Below are 17,647 nucleotides of genomic sequence, written 5' to 3'. Positions count from 1 at the left end.
ATGCCCATGTAACCTAGAACACAAGACAATAAGGACTATTAGTAGTGGTAACAACACATTGGCTTTCACTTCTTTCATTCCTACAATATATTGGATGTAAGAAAACAAACAATGTTACTGAATAAAGATACTGGATGAGATGAAGCATGCTGTTAACATGGGGATGTGTAGGAGCTGAAAACATGCTGTTAACATGCGGATGTGTAGGAGCTGAAAACATGCTGTTAACATGGGGATGTGGAGCTGAAAACATGCTGTTAACATGGGGATGTGTAGGAGCTGAAAACATGCTGTTAACATGGGGATGTGGAGCTGAAAACATGCTGTTAACATGGGGATGTGGAGCTGAAAACATGCTGTTAACATGGGGATGTGTAGGAGCTGAAAACATGCTGTTAACATGGGGATGTGTAGGAGCTGAAAACATGCTGTTAACATGGGGATGTGTAGCTGAAAACATGCTGTTAACATGGGGATGTGTAGGAGCTGAAAACATGCTGTTAACATGGGGATGTGTAGGAGCTGAAAACATGCTGTTAACATGGGGATGTGTAGGAGCTGAAAACATGCTGTTAACATGGGGATGTGTAGGAGCTGAAAACATGCTGTTAACATGGGGATGTGTAGGAGCTGAAAACATGCTGTTAACATGGGGATGTGTAGGAGCTGAAAACATGCTGTTAACATGGGGATGTGTAGGAGCTGAAAACATGCTGTTAACATGGGGATGTGGAGCTGAAAACATGCTGTTAACATGGGGATGTGTAGGAGCTGAAAACATGCTGTTAACATGGGGTGTAGGAGCTGAAAACATGCTGTTAACATGGGGATGTGTAGGAGCTGAAAACATGCTGTTAACATGGGGATGTGTAGGAGCTGAAAACATGCTGTTAACATGGGGATGTGTAGGAGCTGAAAACATGCTGTTAACATGGGGATGTGTAGGAGCTGAAAACATGCTGTTAACATGGGGATGTGTAGGAGCTGAAAACATGCTGTTAACATGGGGATGTGTAGGAGCTGAAAACATGCTGTTAACATGGGGATGTGTAGGAGCTGAAAACATGCTGTTAACATGGGGATGTGTAGGAGCTGAAAACATGCTGTTAACATGGGGATGTGTAGAGCTGAAAACATGCTGTTAACATGGGGATGTGTAGGAGCTGAAAACATGCTGTTAACATGGGGATGTGGGAGCTGAAAACATGCTGTTAACATGGGGATGTGGGAGCTGAAAACATGCTGTTAACATGGGGATGTGTAGGAGCTGAAAACATGCTGTTAACATGGGGATGTGTAGGAGCTGAAAACATGCTGTTAACATGGGGATGTGTAGGAGCTGAAAACATGCTGTTAACATGGGGATGTGTAGGAGCTGAAAACATGCTGTTAACATGGGGATGTGTAGGAGCTGAAAACATGCTGTTAACATGGGGATGTGGAGCTGAAAACATGCTGTTAACATGGGGATGTGTAGGAGCTGAAAACATGCTGTTAACATGGGGATGTGTAGCTGAAAACATGCTGTTAACATGGGGATGTGTAGGAGCTGAAAACATGCTGTTAACATGGGGATGTGTAGGAGCTGAAAACATGCTGTTAACATGGGGATGTGTAGGAGCTGAAAACATGCTGTTAACATGGGGATGTGGGAGCTGAAAACATGCTGTTAACATGGGGATGTGTAGGAGCTGAAAACATGCTGTTAACATGGGGATGTGTAGGAGCTGAAAACATGCTGTTAACATGGGGATGTGTAGGAGCTGAAAACATGCTGTTAACATGGGGATGTGGAGCTGAAAACATGCTGTTAACATGGGGATGTGTAGGAGCTGAAAACATGCTGTTAACATGGGGATGTGTGTAGGAGCTGAAAACATGCTGTTAACATGGGGATGTGTAGGAGCTGAAAACATGCTGTTAACATGGGGATGTGTAGGAGCTGAAAACATGCTGTTAACATGGGGATGTGGAGCTGAAAACATGCTGTTAACATGGGGATGTGTAGGAGCTGAAAACATGCTGTTAACATGGGGATGTGTAGGAGCTGAAAACATGCTGTTAACATGGGGATGTGTAGGAGCTGAAAACATGCTGTTAACATGGGGATGTGTAGGAGCTGAAAACATGCTGTTAACATGGGGATGTGTAGGAGCTGAAAACATGCTGTTAACATGGGGATGTGTAGGAGCTGAAAACATGCTGTTAACATGGGGATGTGGAGCTGAAAACATGCTGTTAACATGGGGATGTGTAGGAGCTGAAAACATGCTGTTAACATGGGGATGTGTAGGAGCTGAAAACATGCTGTTAACATGGGGATGTGTAGGAGCTGAAAACATGCTGTTAACATGGGGATGTGTAGGAGCTGAAAACATGCTGTTAACATGGGGATGTGTAGGAGCTGAAAACATGCTGTTAACATGGGGATGTGTAGGAGCTGAAAACATGCTGTTAACATGGGGATGTGGAGCTGAAAACATGCTGTTAACATGGGGATGTGTAGGAGCTGAAAACATGCTGTTAACATGGGGATGTGTAGGAGCTGAAAACATGCTGTTAACATGGGGATGTGTAGGAGCTGAAAACATGCTGTTAACATGGGGATGTGTAGGAGCTGAAAACATGCTGTTAACATGGGGATGTGTAGGAGCTGAAAACATGCTGTTAACATGGGGATGTGTAGAGCTGAAAACATGCTGTTAACATGGGGATGTGTAGGAGCTGAAAACATGCTGTTAACATGGGGATGTGTAGGAGCTGAAAACATGCTGTTAACATGGGGATGTGTAGGAGCTGAAAACATGCTGTTAACATGGGGATGTGGAGCTGAAAACATGCTGTTAACATGGGGATGTGTAGGAGCTGAAAACATGCTGTTAACATGGGGATGTGGAGCTGAAAACATGCTGTTAACATGGGGATGTGTAGGAGCTGAAAACATGCTGTTAACATGGGGATGTGTAGGAGCTGAAAACATGCTGTTAACATGGGGATGTGGAGCTGAAAACATGCTGTTAACATGGGGATGTGTAGGAGCTGAAAACATGCTGTTAACATGGGGATGTGTAGGAGCTGAAAACATGCTGTTAACATGGGGATGTGTAGGAGCTGAAAACATGCTGTTAACATGGGGATGTGTAGCTGAAAACATGCTGTTAACATGGGGATGTGTAGGAGCTGAAAACATGCTGTTAACATGGGTATGTGTAGGAGCTGAAAACATGCTGTTAACATGGGGATGTGTAGGAGCTGAAAACATGCTGTTAACATGGGGATGTGGAGCTGAAAACATGTTGTTAATATGGGGATGTGTAGCTGAAAACATGCTGTTAACATGGGGATGTGTAGGAGCTGAAAACATGCTGTTAACATGGGGATGTGTAGGAGCTGAAAACATGCTGTTAACATGGGGATGTGTAGGAGCTGAAAACATGCTGTTAACATGGGGATGTGTAGGAGCTGAAAACATGCTGTTAACATGGGGATGTGTAGGAGCTGAAAACATGCTGTTAACATGGGGATGTGTAGGAGCTGAAAACATGTTGTTAACATGGGGATGTGGAGCTGAAAACATGCTGTTAACATGGGGATGTGGAGCTGAAAACATGCTGTTAACATGGGGATGTGTAGGAGCTGAAAACATGCTGTTAACATCGAGGATGTGTAGGAGCTGAAAACATGTTGTTAACATGGGGATGTGTAGGAGCTGAAAACATGCTGTTAACATGGGGATGTGTAGGAGCTGAAAACATGCTGTTAACATGGGGTATGTGTAGGAGCTGAAAACATGCTGTTAACATGGGGATGTGGAGCTGAAAACATGTTGTTGACATGCCAGCAGCACACCACCCTGCATCCCACTGCTGACCACCCTGCATCCCACTGCTGACCACCCTGCATCCCACTGCTGACCACCTGCATCCCACTGCTGACCACCCTGCATCCCACTGCTGACCACCCTGCATCCCACTGCTGACATGTGACTGAAATCAGCAGAGAGGACTAGACACACAAAGACTGACCATAACAACAATCAACAGGATATACCAGGACAGCAGAGAGGACTGGACCCACAAAGACTGACAATACAGACAACAGATATGACATAAGAATCACTGCAATGAAACAATGATGAGTACGCACACACAAAAAAATAAAAATCATGGACATCATTGCTCTCTGATCTATCGTTGCTCTTTGAACTATCGTAGCTCTTTGATCTATCGTAGCTCTCTGATCTATCATAGCACTCTGATCCATTGTTGCTCTCTGATCTATCGTAGCCTTCTGATCTATCATAGCTCTCTGATCTATCATAGCACTCTGATCCATCGTTGCTCTTTGATCTATCATAGCTCTCTGATCCATAGTTGCTCTTTGATCTATCATGGCTCTCTGATCCATCGGTGCTCTTTGATCTATCATAGCTCTCTGATCCATCGTAGCTCTCTGATCTATCATAGCTCTCTGATCCATCGTTGCTCTTTGATCTATCATAGCTCTCTGATCCATCATAGCTCTCTGATCCATCATAGCTCTCTGATCCATCGTTGCTCTTTGATCTATCATAGCTCTCTGATCCATCGTTGCTCTCTGATCCATCATAGCACTCTGATCCATCGTAGCTCTCTGATCCATCGTTGCTCTTTGATCTATCATAGCTCTCTGATCCATCGTGAAAATCCATCGTAGTTCTCTGATCCATCGTTGCTCTTTGATCTATCATAGCTCTCTGATCCATCGTTGCTCTCTGATCTATCATAGCACTCTGATCCATCGTAGCTCTCTGATCCATCGTTGCTCTTTGATCTATCATAGCGCTCTGATCCATCGTAGCTCTCTGATCTATCATAGCACTCTGATCCATCGTTGCTCTCTGATCTATCGTAGCTCTCTGATCTATCATAGCTCTCTGATCCATCGTTGCTCTTTGATCTATCATAGCTCTCTGATCCATCGTTGCTCTTTGATCTATCATAGCTCTCTGATCCATCGTAACTCTCTGATCCATCGTAGCTCTCTGATCCATCGTTGCTCTTTGATCTATCGTAGCTCTTTGATCTATCGTAGCTCTATGATCTATCATAGCACTCTGATCCATTGTTGCTCTCTGATCTATCGTAACTCTCTGATCTATCATAGCACTCTGATCCATCGTTGCTCTTTGATCTATCGTAGCTCTCTGATCTATCATAGCTCTCTGATCTATCATAGCACTCTGATCCATCGTTGCTCTTTGATCTATCATAGCTCTCTGATCTATCATAGCTCTCTGATCTATCATAGCACTCTGATCCATCGTTGCTCTTTGATCTATCATAGCTCTCTGATCTATCATAGCTCTCTGATCCATCGTTGCTCTTTGATCTATCATAGCTCTCTGATCCATCGTTGCTCTTTGATCTATCATAGCTCTCTGATCCATCGTAGCTCTCTGATCCATCGTAGTTCTCTGATCCATCGTTGCTCTTTGATCTATCATAGCTCTCTGATCCATCATAGCACTCTGATCCATCGTTGCTCTCTGATCTATCATAGCACTCTGATCCATCGTAGCTCTCTGATCCATCGTTGCTCTTTGATCTATCATAGCTCTCTGATCCATCGTAGCTCTCTGATCTATCATAGCACTCTGATCCATCATAGCACTCTGATCTATCATCTGATCCATCGTAGCTCTCTGATCCATCGTTGCTCTTTGATCTATCATAGCTCTGATCCATCGTAGCTGCTATCATAGCTGATCCATAGCTCATCTATCATAGCACTCTGATCCATCGTAGCTCTGATCTATCATAGCACTCTGATCTATCGTTGCTCTCTGATCCATCGTTGCTCTCTGATCCATCGTTGCTCTCTGATCTATCATCGCACTCTGATCCATCGTAGCACTCTGATCCATCGCTCTCTGATCTATCATAGCTCTCTGATCTATGCTCTCTGATCCATCGTTGCTCTCTGATCTATCATAGCACTCTGATCCATCGTAGCACTCTGATCCATCATAGCTCTCTGATCTATCATCTCTGATCTATCATAGCTCTCTGATCCATCATAGCTCTCTGATCTATCATAGCACTCTGATCCATCGTTGCTCTTTGATCATAGCACTCTGATCTATCATAGCACTCTGATCCATCGTAGCATCTGATCCATCGTTGCTCTTTGATCTATCATAGCTCTCTGATCCATCGTAGCTCTCTGATCTATCATAGCTCTCTGATCCATCGTAGCTCTCTGATCTATCATAGCACTCTGATCCATCGTAGCTCTCTGATCTATCATAGCTCTCTGATCTATCGTTGCTCTCTGATCCATCGTGATCTCTGATCCATCGTTGCTCTCTGATCCATCATCGCATCTGTAGATCTGATCCATCGTTGCTCTCTGATCTATCATCTAGCTCTCTGATCCATCGTTGCTCTCTGATCTATCATAGCACTCTGATCCATCGCTCTCTGATCCATCGTTGCTCTTTGATCTATCATAGCGCTCTGATCCATCGTAGCTCTCTGATCTATCATAGCACTCTGATCCATCGTTGCTCTCTGATCTATCGTAGCTCTCTGATCTATCATAGCTCTCTGATCCATCGTTGCTCTTTGATCTATCATAGCTCTCTGATCCATCGTTGCTCTTTGATCTATCATAGCTCTCTGATCCATCGTAACTCTCTGATCCATCGTAGCTCTCTGATCCATCGTTGCTCTTTGATCTATCGTTGCTCTTTGATCTATCGTAGCTCTTTGATCTATCGTAGCTCTATGATCTATCATAGCACTCTGATCCATTGTTGCTCTCTGATCTATCGTAACTCTCTGATCTATCATAGCACTCTGATCCATCGTTGCTCTTTGATCTATCGTAGCTCTGATGATCTCTGATCTATCATAGCTCTCTGATCTCTGATCTATCATAGCACTCTGATCCATCGTTGCTCTTTGATCTATCATAGCTCTCTGATCTATCATAGCTCTCTGATCTATCATAGCACTTGATCCATCTTGCTCTTGATCTATCATAGCTCTCTGATCCATCGTTGCTCTTTGATCTATCATAGCTCTCTGATCCATCGTACTCTCTGATCCATCATAGCTCTCTGATCTATCATAGCTCTCTGATCCATCGTGCTCTCTGATCTATCATAGCTCTCTGATCCATCGTTGCTCTTTGATCTATCATAGCTCTCTGATCCATCAGCTCAGCCATCGTAGTTCTCTGATCCATCGTTGCTCTTTGATCTATCATAGCTCTCTGATCCATCATAGCACTCTGATCCATCGTTGCTCTCTGATCTATCATAGCACTCTGATCCATCGTAGCTCTCTGATCCATCGTTGCTCTTTGATCTATCATAGCTCTCTGATCCATCGTAGCTCTCTGATCTATCATAGCACTCTGATCCATCATAGCACTCTGATCTATCACAGCACTCTGATCCATCGTAGCTCTCTGATCCATCGTTGCTCTTTGATCTATCATAGCTCTCTGATCCATCGTTGCTCTTTGATCTATCATAGCTCTCTGATCCATCGTTGCTCTTTGATCTATCATAGCTCTCTGATCCATCGTAGCTCTCTGATCCATCGTAGTTCTCTGATCCATCGTTGCTCTTTGATCTATCATAGCTCTCTGATCCATCATAGCACTCTGATCCATCGTTGCTCTCTGATCTATCATAGCACTCTGATCCATCGTAGCTCTCTGATCCATCGTTGCTCTTTGATCTATCATAGCTCTCTGATCCATCGTAGCTCTCTGATCTATCATAGCTCTCTGATCCATCGTAGCTCTCTGATCCATCGTAGTTCTCTGATCCATCGTTGCTCTTTGATCTATCATAGCTCTCTGATCCATCATAGCACTCTGATCCATCGTAGCTCTCTGATCCATCGTTGCTCTTTGATCTATCATAGCTCTCTGATCCATCGTTGCTCTTTGATCTATCATAGCTCTCTGATCCATCGTTGCTCTTTGATCTATCATAGCTCTCTGATCCATCGTAGCTCTCTGATCCATCGTAGTTCTCTGATCCATCTTGCTGATCTATCATAGCTCTCTGATCCATCATAGCACTCTGATCCATCGTTCTCTGATCTATCATAGCACTCTGATCCATCGAGCTCTCTGATCCATCGTTGCTCTTTGATCTATCATAGCTCTCTGATCCATCGTAGCTCTCTGATCTATCATAGCACTCTGATCCATCATAGCATCTGATCTATCATAGCACTCTGATCCATCGTAGCTCTCTGATCCATCGTTGCTCTTTGATCTATCATAGCTCTCTGATCCATCGTAGCTCTCTGATCTATCATAGCTCTCTGATCCATCGTCGCTCTCTGATCTATCATAGCACTCTGATCCATATCGTTGCTCTCTGATCTATCATTGCTCTCTGATCTATTGTTGCTCTCTGATCCATCGTCGCACTCTGATCCATCATAGCACTCTGATCCATCGTAGCACTGATCTATCATAGCATCTGATCCATCGTTGCTCTCTATCATAGCTCTCTGATCTATCATAGCTCTCTGATCCATCGTTCTTTGATCTATCATAGCTCTCTGATCCATCGTTGCTCTTGATCTATCATAGCTCTCTGATCTCTGATCCATCGCTTCTCTGATCCATCGATCTGATCTATCATAGCTCTCTGATCCATCGTTGCTCTTTGATCTATCATAGCTCTCTGATCTATCATAGCTCTCTGATCCATCGTTGCTCTTTGATCTATCATAGCTCTCTGATCCATCGTTGCTCTTTGATCTATCATAGCTCTCTGATCCATCGTAGCTCTCTGATCCATCGTAGTTCTCTGATCCATCGTTGCTCTTTGATCTATCATAGCTCTCTGATCCATCATAGCACTCTCTTTGATCCATCGCTCTCTGATCCATATCATAGCACTCTGATCCATCGTTGCTCTCTGATCCATCGTTGATCTATCATAGCTCTCTGATCCATCATAGCACTGATCTATCATAGCACTCTGATCCATCATCTCTGAGCTCTTTGATCTCTGATCCATATCATAGCACTCTGATCCATCATAGCATCCATCTATCATAGCACTCTGATCCATCGTAGCTCTCTGATCCATCGTTGCTCTTTGATCTATCATAGCTCTCTGATCCATCGTAGCTCTCTGATCTATCATAGCTCTCTGATCCATCGTAGCTCTCTGATCTATCATAGCACTCTGATCCATCGTAGCGATCTGATCTATCATAGCACTCTGATCTATCGTTGCTCTCTGATCCATCGTTGCTCTCTGATCCATCGTTGCTCTCTGATCTATCATCGCACTCTGATCCATCGTAGCACTCTGATCCATCGTTGCTCTCTGATCTATCATAGCTCTCTGATCTATTGTAGCTCTCTGATCCATCGTTGCTCTCTGATCTATCATAGCACTCTGATCCATCGTAGCGATCTGATCTATCATAGCACTCTGATCCATCGTTGCTCTTTGATCTATCATAGCTCTCTGATCTATCATAGCTCTCTGATCCATCGTTGCTCTTTGATCTATCATAGCTCTCTGATCCATCGTTGCTCTTTGATCTATCATAGCTCTCTGATCCATCGTAGCTCTCTGATCCATCGTAGTTCTCTGATCCATCGTTGCTCTTTGATCTATCATAGCTCTCTGATCCATCATAGCACTCTGATCCATCGTTGCTCTCTGATCTATCATAGCACTCTGATCCATCGTAGCTCTCTGATCCATCATTGCTCTTTGATCTATCATAGCTCTCTGATCCATCGTAGCTCTCTGATCTATCATAGCACTCTGATCCATCATAGCACTCTGATCTATCATAGCACTCTGATCCATCGTAGCTCTCTGATCCATCGTTGCTCTTTGATCTATCATAGCTCTCTGATCCATCGTAGCTCTCTGATCTATCATAGCTCTCTGATCCATCGTAGCTCTCTGATCTATCATAGCACTCTGATCCATCGTAGCGATCTGATCTATCATAGCACTCTGATCTATCGTTGCTCTCTGATCCATCGTTGCTCTCTGATCCATCGTTGCTCTCTGATCTATCATCGCACTCTGATCCATCGTAGCACTCTGATCCATCGTTGCTCTCTGATCTATCATAGCTCTCTGATCTATTGTAGCTCTCTGATCCATCGTTGCTCTCTGATCTATCATAGCACTCTGATCCATCGTAGCGATCTGATCTATCATAGCACTCTGATCCATCGTTGCTCTTTGATCTATCATAGCTCTCTGATCTATCATAGCTCTCTGATCCATCGTTGCTCTTTGATCTATCATAGCTCTCTGATCCATCGTTGCTCTTTGATCTATCATAGCTCTCTGATCCATCGTAGCTCTCTGATCCATCGTAGTTCTCTGATCCATCGTTGCTCTTTGATCTATCATAGCTCTCTGATCCATCATAGCACTCTGATCCATTGTTGCTCTCTGATCTATCATAGCACTCTGATCCATCGTAGCTCTCTGATCCATCGTTGCTCTTTGATCTATCATAGCTCTCTGATCCATCGTAGCTCTCTGATCTATCATAGCACTCTGATCCATCATAGCACTCTGATCTATCATAGCACTCTGATCCATCGTAGCTCTCTGATCCATCGTTGCTCTTTGATCTATCATAGCTCTCTGATCCATCGTAGCTCTCTGATCTATCATAGCTCTCTGATCCATCGTAGCTCTCTGATCTATCATAGCACTCTGATCCATCGTAGCGATCTGATCTATCATAGCACTCTGATCTATCGTTGCTCTCTGATCCATCGTTGCTCTCTGATCCATCGTTGCTCTCTGATCTATCATCGCACTCTGATCCATCGTAGCACTCTGATCCATCGTTGCTCTCTGATCTATCATAGCTCTCTGATCTATTGTAGCTCTCTGATCCATCGTTGCTCTCTGATCTATCATAGCACTCTGATCCATCGTAGCGATCTGATCTATCATCGCACTCTGATCCATCGTAGCGATCTGATCTATCATAGCACTCTGATCTATCATAGCACTCTGATCCATCGTTGCTCTCTGATCTATCATAGCTCTCTGATCTATTGTAGCTCTCTGATCCATCGTTGCTCTCTGATCCATCGTTGCTCTTTGATCTATCATAGCTCTCTGATCCATCGTTGCTCTCTGATCCATCGTTGCTCTTTGATCTATCATGGCGATCTGATCTATCATGGCGATCTGATCTATGATAGCGATCTGATCTATCATGGCGATCTGATCTATGATAGCGATCTGATCTATCATGGCGATCTGATCTATGATAGCGATTTGTTTGATCTATCATGGCGATCTGATCTATCATGGTGATCTGATCTATGAGAGCGATCTGATCTATGTTGTCATACAGAAGAAGAACAGATGTTATTTGAACAGTCAGCAGTGTTGTTCTGTTCTCTGGACAGGCAGGGAGGTCAGAGCTAAACCTCTGACCCCTGACCCCTTCCAGGTGCCATCTCAGTTGCCATGGCAGCACTATGCATCTGGAAGGCCATTGGTCTCTGATGACGAGCCCACTGAGGTAGCATAATATAAACCTGTCAGGATGAGCATGTGTCTGAGATCGTGTTACATACAGGACAGATTAAACACCTCCTGATGACCTTGACCTCTGATCCACCTCAAGCTGAACCTCGGCAAGACGGAGCTGCTCTTCCTCCCGGGGAAGGACTGCCCGTTCCATGATCTCGCCATCACGGTTGACAACTCCATTGTGTCCTCCTCCCAGAGCGCCAAGAACCTTGGCGTGATCCTGGACAACACCCTGTCGTTCTCAACCAACATCAAGGCGGTGGCCCGTTCCTGTAGGTTCATGCTCTACAACATCCGCAGAGTACGACCCTGCCTCACACAGGAAGCGGCGCAGGTCCTAATCCAGGCACTTGTCATCTCCCGTCTGGATTACTGCAACTCGCTGTTGGCTGGGCTCCCTGCCTGTGCCATTAAACCCCTTCAACTCATCCAGAACGCCGCAGCCCGTCTGGTGTTCAACCTTCCCAAGTTCTCTCACGTCACCCCGCTCCTCCGTTCTCTCCACTGGCTTCCAGTTGAAGCTCGCATCCGCTACAAGACCATGGTGCTTGCCTACGGAGCTGTGAGGGGAACGGCACCTCAGTACCTCCAGGCTCTGATCAGGCCCTACACCCAAACAAGGGCACTGCGTTCATCCACCTCTGGCCTGCTCGCCTCCCTACCACTGAGGAAGTACAGCTCCCGCTCAGCCCAGTCAAAACTGTTCGCTGCCCTGGCCCCCCAATGGTGGAACAAACTCCCTCACGACGCCAGGACAGCGGAGTCAATCACCACCTTCCGGAGACACCTGAAACCCCACCTCTTTAAGGAATACCTAGGATAGGATAAGTAATCCCTCTCACCCCACCCCCCCTAAGTTTTAGATGCACTATTGTTAAGTGACTGTCCCACTGGATGTCATAAGGTGAATGCACCAATTTGTAAGTCGCTCTGGATAAGAGCGTCTGCTAAATGACTTAAATGTAAATGTAAATCAAACAATAGATGAAGCTCATATAGTTAGTAGGCTTTCCAGCAGTATCAACTAAAAAGTGCCTTAATTTGCATAAAAAACTAGTTCACGACAAGTGCAAACAATGACATGTCAATTACCAACTACATGTAGCTTCACGAAAAACTGATCAATGAATAAAAATGGCTGTCCAAACTATTAGCATTAGCGGCTGAAATGCTACACCAAACAAATGTTGTTATTGAGTGAATTCCTTTTCCGTTTCCTTGTTCAATGTGATAATCCCTGCAATAAACCATTCATACATACTTTCAGGGATTGTTTTGGAGAGTTTCATCTGAATGTCTGGTGTGCTCTCACCTGTCTGGCTGTGTGAATGAACCAAATACAGGGGAGGTGCCTGCAAACTTGCCTGTTTTTATACTTGGTTTGCTAGAGAGAACACCTGCCACAAATACCCTCTCTCCACCTCCATGCCGCAGACTGGGAGAATTCTGAACAGTATGGCAGCACAATGTTTGAAGTTCACATTTTGCCTTTATTTTTAAAATGTGTCTTCTGATATGGGGCCCAGTTCCTCACATGGTACATGGCTGTGTGGTTGAGTGGGTCAGATTCCAAATAAATATTTTACAGGGGTTCAATTCCAGTTTCCAACTCACTCCTTCTCAGTCTCCTCCTGTTTCTAATGTGTCTTATCTGTCTAAACAAAGCACTGAAAAACTAAAGGTGGAATTTCACACCAAAGATATTCTCCCTCGGTCCCATTCAGATGATTTAACATGGATATACACATACAGTGAGGTCAGCCACCAAGTTCTCCCACTTAGGAAGATGAGAGAGGCCTGTAATTTTCATCAGAGGTCCACTTCAACTATGACAGACAAAATGAGAAAAAAAATCCAGAAAATCACACTGTAGGATTTTTTAATGAATTTATTTACAAATTATGGTGGAAAATAAGTATTTGGTCAATAACAAAAGTTTCTCAATACTTTGTTATATACCCTTTGTTGGCAATGACAGAGGTCAAACGTTTTCTGTAAGTCTTCACAAGGTTTTCACACACTGTTGCTGGTATTTTGGCCCATTCCTCCATGCAGATCTCCTCGAGAGCAGTGATGCTTTGGGGCTGTTGCTGGGCAACACGAACTTTCAACTCCCTCCAAAGATGTTATATGGGGTTGAGATCTGGAGACTGGCTAGGCCACTCCAGGACCTTGAAATGCTTCTTACGAAGCCACTCCTTCGTTGCCCGGGCAGTGTGTTTGGGATCATTGTCATGCTGAAAGATCCAGCCATGTTTCATCTTCAATGCCCTTCAAATCAAATCAAATGTTATTTGTCACATACACATGGTTAGCAGATGTTAATGCGAGTGTAGCGAAATGCTTGTGCTTCTAGTTCTGACAATGCAGTAATAACCAACTAGTAATCTAGCTAACAATTCCAAAACGAATACCTTATAGACACAAGTGTAAGGGGATAAAGAATATGTACATAAAGATATATGAATGAGTGATGGTACAGAGCAGCATAGGCAAGATACAGTTGATGGTATTGAGTGCAATATATACATATGAGATGAGTATGTAAACAAAGTGGCATAGTTAAAGTGGCTAGTGATACATGTATTACATAAGGATGTAGTAGATGATATAGAGTACAGTATATACATATACACATGAGATGAATAATGGGCTCAGAACGCACCCTTGTGGGGCCCCAGTGTTGAGGATCAGCGGGGTGGAAATGTTGTTGCCTACCCTCACCACCTGGGGGCGGCCAGTCAGGAAGTCCAGTACCCAGTTGCACAGGGCGGGGTCGAGACCCAGTATGGTGTTAAATGCCGAGCTGTAGTCGATGAACAGCATTCTCACATAGGTATTCCTCTTGTCCTCTTACACCATCATGGGTTAGGGCAGTGTGCAGTGTGGTTGAGATTGCATCATCTGTGGACCTATTTGGGCGGTAAGCAAGTTGGAGTGGGTCTAGGGTGTCAGGTAGGGTGGAGGTGATATGGTCCTTGACTAGTCTCTCAAAGCCCTTCATGATGACGGAAGTGAGTGATGTAAGAAATAACACGTAAAAAAAACAAAAAACTGCATAGTTTCCTAGGAACGCGAAGCGAGGCGGCCGTCTCTGTCGGCGCCGGAAGTAGTAGTGCTGATGCAAGGAGGTTTTCACTCAAAATCTCACGATACATGGCCCCATTCATTCTTTCCTTTACATGGATCAGTTGTCCTGGTCCCTTTGCAGAAAAACAGCCCCAAAGCATGATGTTTCCACCCCCATGCTTCACAGTAGGTATGGTGTTCTTTGGATGCAGCTCAGCATGCTTTGTCCTCCAAACACGACGAGTTGAGTTTTTACCAAAAAGTTATATTTTGGTTAAATCTGACCATATGACATTCTCTCAATCTTCTTCTGGATCATCCAAATGCTCTCTAGCAAACTTCAGACGGGCCTGGACATGTACTGGCTTATGCAGTGAGACACGTCTGGTACTGCAGGATTTGAGTCCCTGGCGGCGTAGTGTGTTACTGATGGTAGGCTTTGTTACTTTGGTCCCAGCTCTCTGCAGGTCATTCACTAGGTCCCCCCGTGTGGTTCTGGGATTTTTGCTCACCGTTCTTGTGATCATTTTGACCCCACAGGGTGAGATCTTGCGTGGCGCCCCAGTGGTCTTGTATGTCTTCCATTTCCTAATAATTACTCCCACAGTTGATTTCTTCAAACCAAGCTGCTTACCTATTGCAGATTCAGTCTTCCCAGCCTGGTGCAGGTCTACAATTTTGTTTCTGGTGTCCTTTGACAGCTCTTTGGTCTTGGCCATAGTGGAGTTTGGAGTGTGACTGTTTGAGGTTGTGGACAGGTGTCTTTTATACTGATAACAAGTTCAAACAGGTGCCATTAATACAGGTTATGAGTTGAGGACAGAGGAGCCTCTTAAAGAAGAAGTTACAGGTCTGTGAGAGTCAGAAATCTTTTGTTTGTTTGTAGGTGACCAAATACTTATTTTCCACCACAATTTGCAAAGAAATTCATAAAAAATGCTACAATGTGATTTTCTGGATTTTTTTTCTCATTTTATCTGTCATAGTTGAAGTGGACCTATGATGAAAATTACAGGCCTCTCATCTTTTTAAGTGGGAGAACTTGCACAATTGGTGGCTGACTACTTTTTTGCCCCACTGTATATATATATATATATATATATATATATATATATATATATATATATATATATATATATATATATTTTTTTTTTTTTATTTTATATTTTTTTTTTTTTTATTTTTTTTATTTACTTAAGTCCATATTTTTGTCATGTTTTGTCTTATTTTGTCTTGTCATTTTGCTTTTCCCTCTGTTCGTTTTCCCCCTGCTGGTCTTTTTAGGTTCGTTCCCCTCTTTCTCTCTTCCTCCCTCTCTCTCTTCTCTCTATCGCTCCGTTCCTGCTCCCAGCTGTTCCTATTCCCCTAATCAATCATTTAGTCTTCCCACACCTGTTCCCTATCTTTCCCCCTGATTAGAGTCCCTATTTCTCCCCTTGTTTTCCGTTTCTGCCCGGTCGGATCCTTGTCTATTGTTCACCGTGCTGTGTTTGTGTATCGCCCTGTCGGGTCGTGTTTCCCTCAGATGCTGCGTGGTGAGCAGGTGTCTGAGTCTGCTAAGTTCAAGTGCCTTCCCGAGGCAACCTGCAGTTCAAGATCGAGTCTCCAGTCTGTTCTCGTCATTACGAGTGGAAATTGTGTTTTTTGATTGTATTTTACTTTACTGGATTAAAGACTCTGTTTTCGCCAAGTCGCTTTTGGGTCCTCATTCACCTGCATAACAGAAGGATCCGACCAAGAATGGACCCAGCGACTATGGATTCTCTCTACTCTACTCTCGAGTTCCAGGGAGCGATGCTCGGCAGACACGAGCAGGAATTGTCTGCTGCTCGGCATGCCGTTGAGACCCTGGCCGCTCAGGTCTCCGACCTCTCAGGACAGTATCAGAGTCTTCGTCTCGTGTCACCAGCTACTTCCGGTTCTTCCGAGCCTCCGGAACCTAGGGTTAATAACCCACCATGTTATTCTGGGCAGCCCACTGAGTGCCGCTCCTTTCTCACCCAGTGTGATATAGTGTTCTCTCTCCAACCCAACACATACTCAAGAGAGAGAGCTCGGATTGCCTACGTCATATCACTCCTTACTGGTCGGGCTCGGCAGTGGGGCACAGCTATCTGGGAGCGCTTTTTAGGTTTCGCTAATTTCTATCGCGTTTCATTAGTAATTTCGGTCAAGTTGCTGCCCCTCACAGGCAAGCGCTGAGTGTACTAACAATTATCTGAACTTTAAAGAGGAGATGATAAGGGTTTTTGATCGCTCAGTTTTTGGGAAAGAAGCTTCCTGGTCCCTGTCTTCCCTATGTCAAGGTAATCGATCCATAACGGATTACTCTATAGAGTTTCGCACTCTTGCTGCCTCCAGTAACTGGAACGAGCAGGCGTTGCTCGCTCGTTTTCTGGAGGGACTCCACGCTAAGGTTAAGGATGAGATTCTCTCTCGGGAGGTTCCATCCAGCGTGGATTCTTTGATTGAACTCGCTATTCGCATTGAACGACGGGTAGATCTTCGTCACCGAGCTCATAGAAGAGAGCTCGCGTTAACTGTGTCTCCCTCTCTCCGACACTACCGTCTTTCCCCACTGACTCAGGTGTTGAGCCCATGCAGCTGGGGGTATTCGCATCTCGACTAAGGAGAGGGAACGGAGAATCACCAACCGCCTCTGTCTCTATTGCGGTTCCGCTGGTCATTTTGTCATTTCATGTCCAGTTAAAGGCCAGAGCTCATCAGTAAGCGGAGGGCGACTGATAAGCGCTACTAGACGGTCCTCTCCGTCAAGTACATGTACTACCTTACCGGTCCATCTACGCTGGACCGGATCGGCAGCTTCCTGCAGTGCATTAATAGACTCTGGGGCAGAGGGCTGTTTTATGGACGAAGCCTGGGCGCGGGAACATGACATTCCTCTCAGACAGTTAGGGAGCCCACGGTCATGTTTGCCTTGGATGGTAGTCCTCTCCCCAGTATATTAAATGAAACACTACCTTTAACCCTCACTGTATCTGGTAACCATAGTGAGACCATTTC

At 44.6% G+C, this 17,647-nt stretch overlaps 1 protein-coding gene across 1 annotated transcript; it reads right to left on the bottom strand.

The window, feature by feature from the left end:
- Window positions 1-9,053: 9,053 nt before the first annotated feature.
- LOC124037852 (serine/arginine repetitive matrix protein 5-like) lies at window positions 9,054-11,327 on the bottom strand. The gene has a single exon (XM_046353050.1). The coding sequence runs from the start codon at window positions 11,325-11,327 to the stop codon at window positions 9,054-9,056; it is 2,274 nt and encodes a 757-aa protein (XP_046209006.1).
- Between the last annotated feature and the right edge of the window lie 6,320 nt (window positions 11,328-17,647).

The sequence above is a fragment of the Oncorhynchus gorbuscha genome, linkage group LG01 (assembly GCF_021184085.1).
Source record: "Oncorhynchus gorbuscha isolate QuinsamMale2020 ecotype Even-year linkage group LG01, OgorEven_v1.0, whole genome shotgun sequence".
Classification (NCBI taxonomy): domain Eukaryota; kingdom Metazoa; phylum Chordata; class Actinopteri; order Salmoniformes; family Salmonidae; genus Oncorhynchus; species Oncorhynchus gorbuscha.
The sequence above is the reverse complement of the archived record's forward strand: the minus strand, read 5'-3'. Positions and strand labels throughout refer to the sequence as shown.